Source organism: Aptenodytes forsteri, unplaced genomic scaffold, assembly GCF_000699145.1.
Source record: "Aptenodytes forsteri isolate BGI_AS27 unplaced genomic scaffold, ASM69914v1 Scaffold15, whole genome shotgun sequence".
Taxonomy (NCBI): Eukaryota; Metazoa; Chordata; class Aves; order Sphenisciformes; family Spheniscidae; genus Aptenodytes; species Aptenodytes forsteri.
The window spans coordinates 3957187-3965314 of NW_008795129.1; the positions used below are offsets into that span (position 1 = coordinate 3957187).

The 8128-nt window shown below is 45.3% G+C and overlaps 1 protein-coding gene across 3 annotated transcripts in view; it reads left to right on the forward strand.

Moving 5' to 3' along the window:
* LOC103897609 overlaps positions 1–6305 on the forward strand; it is a 32499-nt gene extending 26194 nt beyond the window's left edge. For all 3 annotated transcript variants that reach the window (XM_009277691.2, XM_009277690.2, XM_009277692.2), the window contains 2 exons: positions 3534–3653; positions 4154–6305. In XM_009277691.2, the coding sequence (XP_009275966.1) occupies positions 3534–3630 (97 nt within the window). In that variant the 3' untranslated portion in view covers positions 3631–3653; positions 4154–6305. The remainder of the gene's footprint in view (positions 1–3533; positions 3654–4153) is intronic.
* Positions 6306–8128: the final 1823 nt, after the last annotated feature.

Consider the following 8128-nt stretch of genomic DNA (forward strand, 5'->3'; position numbering starts at 1 on the left):
CTTACAAAAATGCATAAGAGAACTGGGAATCTTGTAATTACAGCTGGGAAAAAAAACCCTCTGTAGTTCATGGAGTGATTTTTCCAGCTGGGAAAAGCTTGGTTGGGGCCCAAGCACACGTAACAGGCGAGCTTCCTCCTATTGTTTGGGAAACTGAAAGAAACACAAAGCAGAGAGAGATCAAACAGTTCCATCTAAAATAGATGGTGAACCAGCTGGGGAAAAAATACAAACTCTTGTGAACCTTCCCTCTAAACCTGAATAGAACCAGGACTTTATTTGGGTTTCAGAAAAGTCCTGTCTCTGTAACCTCCCGCTCGGCCCTTTCTCTGCAGCACTGAGGACACTGCCAGCGCTCCCTGCATGAGAATTGCAGGCTAGGTCCTCAGCTGGCTAAATCAATGTACTTCCAATGAAGGGCCAGCCCAATAGCTCCTAACAGAAATAGCTTTTACTACTTTCACACGTATGCTGGACAACTACTACTGTCATGGAAAAACACTGTACGAGATGCCAAATGGATGATTTTTCGCCTGGCTGTAACTGGGCAGCCCCAGAGATCTTGTACGCTGATTTTTCCAGGCTGCTTTCTGTACCTGATGACTGGCCTTCTCTTTTCTTTCACTAACTTTCTTCTCCCATATATCTACATAAAACCCTTGCTTCTACTCATGCCCCTTATCTCCCTCCATTTCCTTTTCTCCTGCTTCCCAGCACTTATTCCCCAGCCCTATCTGTATTTGCTCTTGCTCTTTTTACCCCACACCCTGCAATAGCAATGCACTGACGCTGGGCTTTTCACTGGTGCCTGGAAAAGCTGGGCACCTTGCTCCTACGGCATTTTGGATACGTAGTCCCCCTCAGGCTCCTTCGAAATAAAACGTTAGGCTTAGTGGACGACAGCCCTGCAAATGCTGCTGCACAGAAAGCCGGGCCCTTACTACAGCAGTACCAGAACGGTAAAGCAAGAAAGTCTCGCCTGTCTGCAGCTCTTGGCAAAGCAAACGTTGAAGCCCTGATACTCGCAGCATTTAAAGCCACTGTCTTTATCATAATTTATGAAACATATTTGTCCTGGCTCCTGGTCCTGTTTGTACATGCAGGCATATGGAATTGGCTGGCTTTTGCTTACCCGGGCTTCCTTGGGTTCAGAGACATCTCCCAAGGTCTTGAACTGGAACAGGTTGGAGCCTGGTGCCCTGTATTAACATACAGCTCTGAAGGAAGCAGATTTGTTGCTTTTGACACCCAGTCCCACTTGAGTCATTTGGGCAATTAGAGAAAATCTCTTTGTTTTTGTTTTTGTAACTAGGTCAAAGCAAATCCCCTTTCGTGCTCCCACTCTGCGTATGATGAATGATCTGCTCCAGGGCGGTTGTTTTGTTTTTCTTTTCTGTCTTTTTTTAACATCCACAAAAGAATTCTCATAGTAGAGAGAGAACTTGGTTCTTCCAGCGGGAGAGAGGGGTGCCTGCCAAGGTAAACATACTGGCACAAGACTTGGTGGTTTGTCATACATTGTTCTAAACAGGCTCAGGTTTTCATTTCATTTTCTTTTTCCTGCTAGTATGTTTACTCCCGCAAAGCAACGTCTATTTTGTGCCAAGAACCAGAACAGGCTGATGAATGACTTGATCGTGGTGCTATGAACTTAAGCAGCACATGGACCTGGGTCTGACCTATGGCAGGAAAAGTAGATTTCTTCCCCAAATCATTGCAGAATGATCCCTCCACAAAGAGCAAGGAACTTACTTCCAGCTGAAATGACCCCAAAGACAAGAACTTTTTGCCTTTCCACTGGGACTGGTTTTAGGGACAGAAAACTGTTCTCAAATGATAGTGGAGCATCATACGGTCAAATACTTGCCCTTGTTAAACAATTACAGTCTGATGCTGCTTTGAACGGTAAGGAGAGAATCCAGCCTGGCTTGTGAAAGCTGGGCTGCAAATTCTGCAGGAGCCTACCTTGATCAATTTATTGCCTGTACGTTGCCACTCCATCTGACATTATAAAATGTGTGAAGTTGTCTCTGGCTAGAATGGTGTTACAAATGATACCCAAAAATCCAGGGTCAAGGAGGAGTGCATTAGCACCTTCGTATCATTTTTCCTTACTTTCCCTAGCTCCCTTTGAGGACAGACAGACAAGACGTCCAGTCTCCCGCTACTTGCCGTGACTGCTGCCGGGAAGCAGAACGGCCCAGCAGTTGTTCCAGCCCTGGCAGAGATACAGAGGCAGCCATCTCAATGAAAGCAATTGTGCTCAGGAGCTTTTCTGATGCTATCCCCAACCCCTTTCCAGGGCAGGATCTAATTTGGGAAGCTTTGCGCAATCCCAGCCTGGCATTCCTGTGCAGACACATCTACCCGTGTATCTATGGGAGCTGCAGCTTTAATGCAGCTGTGTGGGAATGAGCTAACCTCAAATTACGGTATCTTTCATGGTAAGGATGCTAGTTTGACAGCCACCAAAAGCTTGCTGCTGTACGATGACTACTTTGTGGTTAGGGTGAAGTAAGTTAGGAAGGACAGTGCGATTCTAACATTACAAAAACCCATCTTCAGTATTGTATAGCAAGGGCTGAAAAGGGCCCTAGAGCCTCAGACTCAGGTCTGAACGCTGCTCTTCACATGGGAAACTGCTACCAAGGGAGATCTCTGCACTCAGGGTTGAGAAGCAGCCAGAGAATTAAAGAATAACATCAAGGCAGAAGTTTGACCATTCCATTGTAAAAGAATTAAGAGCTGAACAAAAATCGGACAACATTTAGATTAAAAAGAAAACAAATTAGTAGCTGGCAAAATAAAGTCTGCACCACATCAGTCAGGACTTTGAGTTCAAAAATTTTTCAAATCAAAGATTTGAAGTAAATAGCTATTATTATTATTTGAAATAAATAGCTATTAGCTATTTATTTTCTGTAAATAACTTTGAAATATTGCATTAAAAAAAAACCCAGAACTACAGCTTTTCTTTCTTAAACAGCAGCTATTTTTAAAAAGTGTTCCAAAAGGTTTGTCTTTCATAAGTCCTGGAGGCCTGAGCTAACTAAGCCATTACAACCAAACAGGATGCATTACACTTCTTTAAATCATATGTAATAAGTAACGAACAAAAAATTAAGCTGGAGGCAGTCCACAGCAGCTAGCTTAGGGTTGTTCTTCAGAATGTCTCATTTCCTACTTACTGCTTCAGGCCAGAATTTTTAACTTCCCTGTGACATTCACCCACCAGTCTCTCCCCCTTGCTTCCAGCTAGGCAGAAAATACTGGTTACTCTCAACAAAATGATGTTTATGTCCTTCCATTACATTGTGACTCCGTGTCAAGTGCTGCATTTTGTAGCTCTCTTTTTTTGGATGCTGCCACAAATATTTTGACAGTGTCTGTTTTGGAATTTCAAACCGGAGAGGGGGAAGCTGCTTTGGGTGCAGCTTGGACGTTGGGTACATATGCACAGCATACTAATGCTAAAAACACAGCCATGCGTTCTGACCGCTGTCAACTTTAATTGTATTTTTCCATTTGTTAAGGCCAGATATTATGTCTTCGGAGCTGAGGAAAACTGAGAGGAACTCCATGATTGTTCTGGGGCAGAATACAAAGAATGAAAACATATGGCCTTTCTGATAACCTGGGTCAAATGGAACAAGGTAAAATAAGTAAAGCAGCATGTGTTTCTTTGTGGGTTGGGGGGGGCAGGGGGTTTGCCTCTTCTCAGCACAGAAATGAGACAGTCCTGTTCCCTCATCCAGACATGCTCCAACATGCAAAGACAGTCACATTTTTGAAGTTCAAATTATATGGATTTATGCCAGCTGAGGACTGGCCCATGTACCTTCATTTTAATAGTCCCCCACTTTTTAAAAAAAAAAAATACAAACACAATTTAAAGGCGTCTGTAGTCATATAGACCACATCATGCAGCCTTTTTACAGAAAGTACAGCAGCAAATTCATTTATCTGCAGTCAGTCAAAAGACTCTCAAATAATAAGCCAACCAGATGTCTTGGGAAAGAGACAATCTGCCCATAACCAAGACTAAAAGAGAACCAGGCTCAGCCCCATCTTCCACCTTCCCAAGTCAGCCTATGGGTTAACTGCAGAGAAACCCTTTCTAATCTCTCACATTCATTGCATGTTTCTGTTTCAGAAAGGCAAAGTAAGAACACCAATGGACACAAAACCAAGAACCCCAGGGTTACTTTGTGCAACCTGCATCCTACGGTTGTCAACAGAGCAACTCCGACTTGAGCGTTGGAAGGGAAAGAGGGAAGGGGGAGGTTGAGAAGGGTCTGTGGACAGATGCATGCTCAGCTATGTACGGCTTCGCTTCTGAATCTGAAGTATACTTACAAAAGTCAAGCCACAGATGAAAATTGCTGTTAGCATCCTGGCAACGTAACCAACAGAGACTTTTAAGTAAGATTTGGAAATTCTTCTTCCTCTCTGGGTTCGGAACAAAATTACCTGAAGCATTGAAGCTTTTAAATTATCATTGCTTTCTGGGGACCTTCTCCAGCTGAAATAAACTTAAGCTTTATGGGACACAGCAGCATCTAGAAGAGTGCCAGGGACTCCTTGCCTTGTGCAGAAGTGGCTGTTGGAAGGACAGCCTCCTCCCTCTTGGGGGGGGGGTTGAGTTGCAGTCTCTGCTTGTCCCCAACACGGCTCCTCCCTTCAGAAGAGCATCTGGCCAGCTGTGCCATTTTACTGGAATCCAACAGGAAAACCAAGTCTGTAAAGCCAAGACTTCCTACAAGGCCATTCCTGAATCCACCACTAGCTTCCCATCCTGTGGGCCTGCTCCTTCCGCAGACAGAGGCCCCTCGACTCCGGTGCTACCCTACACAGAAGGTGGCATCGTGCAGGCTCATTGCAGAGACCAGAGCGAGGGGCACCGCGGGAATCAGCCTTTCGAGAGACTGGAGGGTGCATCCAAGGCAACACCTCAGCTTCCCCAGGCAGCCCAGCTCTTGTGCTATCAGCCTTTTGCAGGGGGGGAACCAGGCTTGAATTCCTACTTTTAAGTTACAAGTTAAGTCCTCTGGGTGTGCAGGTGGGGGCCCGACGCTGTAGGTGGGGTAGTCATGCTGCTGTATGGCTCAGCCTGTGCTCTCTCTGCTGGGAAAAGGCAAGAGGGAGAGCAGAGCTGCAAAGAAGAGTTATTCAAATACATACACCCTTAATAAGCTGCTGCTCTTTTGGGCCACGTTAACAACTGCGTAACACTGACCGTGTTTGGTGGCTGCCTTATTGCCACACGTCCACTGATTCCAGACTCAAGGGACAGGCAGCGCATGCTTCTGAAGGTCCCATGGTTGCAGTGGTCTCTGCACACCAGCTCTTATTGGTACTAGCACAGTAATTAATCCACATGGAGTAAAGATTTAAATAAACCAGCTTTGCCTCTTATTAAAAGATTATTCTACTCCCTAAATGACAATATAATTGCAAGTCAAGCAATTGCTGTTTAAAAATCCCTCCCCAACCCAAACTTGCCTGGGAACCAAGATTTGAGAAGCTGGCAGGAATGGATCAACTTAGCAGACTTAGCCTTTCAGTAACAGACGCTTCCCCCTTGCTTACCCGGATCAGCTGGAGCCCTTGGAGTCCTCAAAACCAGAGCGGGATCTCTTCTGAGATTCAAAATACCCCAGCCGTGCTCTCCCAGGGCAGCTGTAGTTTGCAGGGGTGAGCAAAGTCAGCAGCCCAGGCCTGGTTCTCCAAGTACTCAGAAGGGTTGTTACTGTTACTTAGTATCTCAAAAAAAAAAACCCAACCAAAACCACCAAAAACACCCCAGACACCCCAGTCTGTGCTGACTCAAAGTTAGGACCCTGAAATAGGTGCTGTGTTTAATGTTTCAGTTGTAGCTGCTGCTGCGGGAACTTGGTTATTCACTGTGTATCTTGCTAGCTTCATCCAAAGCTAGAAAGATTTATAACTTGATTATTCTGTGAATAGTCTGTATATCTCCAGAAATACAGGGGACTAAAATCCATTATCCCTCCAGCTTTACAGAGACTGTAAGGAATGTGAATCAGTGCAAACTGAATTTAAAGTGTTTTAAGACATAGCATCGTGAACTGATATTCCCCCCCTGCTCCATTTACATTATAGGTTTTTTTTTCTTTTAAACTAAAATGAACTAGCACTCTTTTTTATTACAGCATTATATGAAATATATTCATGTATTTTCAGAAATAAATATATTTATAACATGTAACATACTGTATAGTTCTCCACTTCAGGATGCATTGTAATACAAGCATAAGGAATTTAATAAAAGCATCACTTATGATAATTGTTTTCAGATATTTTATTAATGAACACCTGGGTTGTAGTATAGCAACTGCCACACATTTGAGGTTTCACATAAGCATAGCTGGTCAAGAAAGGAGTCGTTGCCTCCAAGCTTTTAAAGAACTTCTTTAACTCTGGCAAAGAAGCAAGTTTGCTCTTTTGAGGCTGGTGCTGTTCTCCAAGATCCAGAGGACGAGGAAAGCTTTTGGAAAGTTCAGATATAGCTGAGCATGGATGTTCATTCTGAGCAGCCCTGTATTAGGTGCTGCTGCTGGGCTTTGCTTCCAAAGCTGCAGAGTTGGCAGACGCAGCAGGGCAGCACACACCACTTCCAGAGGAAAGGGCGAAGGCACCGAGGACAAAGCGTGCTGATGCTCAGCATTAGGGTTTCTTTCTGAAAATCTGGGTTCGTTAGCAGCACCGCACAACAGCCTCAACTGACAGGTGTTAGCTGGCCTCAGGGCTGCTCTTCCTCAGTTTCTCCTTCATTCACAGCCCATGGCTCCCTCCTGGACAGAGGAGCTTTCCTTCACCTGCAGGAGTCTAAGCCAATGTCTACAGCAACCCACAACACCTTTAGTTCAGCTGTATAACAAGGCAGTATGGAGTGAAGCTAAAGAGGGTGCTGACACAAGAAGTTACATGCAGTTACTCAAAAGAAAGTAAAGGAGAAAAGTCAATGAGACCCAACTAAAGAAAGTATAGCCCTAGGGAAAAAAAAAAAGCCAGAAATCCACCTGTGAAGGTAGAAGGAAGAGAGTACACTTTTGCAGGAGAGAAAAATTGCAGAACAAAGCAGCAATGAAAGCCACACCCCGGTGGAGAAGAACAGGCTAGGAAGAGGGGGACAATGCACCAGAGGAGGAAACCTCCGCGTTGCCTAGCTTTCACCCCACGCCAGTGCTTCACACAGACAACTCACATCCCACTGCTGCTCATGCCCTTCCCCTCCTGCTAGGGACCAAATAGCAAGCCTTAAGCACAGAAGACTTCTCAGAGTGGGTAAGGGAATTAAGTTCACTTCTCTGCTCACCCACCTCCGCTTATCACTGCATGCGCCCTACACTAAGCAGCAGGTCCATTACAGCAAGATCCAGCTCTGCACCAGAAGGAACAGTCCCTGCAGGGGAATCTACCTGCTCCCCAGAGACTACATGCCCAGAGCTCCCTGCCACTTTGGGATGGTTCAACAACCCCATGGAGGGCAGCAGGGAGCAGCCGGGCAGGGACTCTCCTCTCCTAGCCCCTTCAGCCTCCACACAGCCATCTAAGCTCTCTAAGAGCTCTCTATTTGTCTGCCTTACTGAGGCATGGGAAGACTCCAGCAGCAGCAGCCAGGAAGGTGTTTAGATCTTGGCTAGCACACACAGTTAAGAGCAGTGCCAGAGTACCCTGCCTGGTGTACTGAAAAGGTGTGGTCTATATTACTCCTCTAATTGCCCAGTTAATTAACATTACAGACAGCTGCTAAAGACTTGTTGTAAGGCACATTATAAGTTTACACTCTGCTTTCCCAGAGCTCCACCTGTACCAAGGCCATTTAGTTGCCAGAGGTCAAACAGCCTCCTCCTTTAGGGAGTGCCTATCTCCAGCTGATGATTTCTCCAGCCTGTGATCTCCTTCACCCTCCCACCGTATGACTTGGAGGAGTCTTATCTTTTCTTCCGATTAGATTTTAAAAGCAGGCAAGACTAAGAGCACTGGTTATCCTGGAAGTAGCAGGGAAGAGCAGTTCTGCTAGAAGAATCAAAACATTGTAAGATGATTCCTGAAATTTCTTGTTGCAGTAAGAAAGGAATTAAAAAGCAGTTCCCACTGCCTG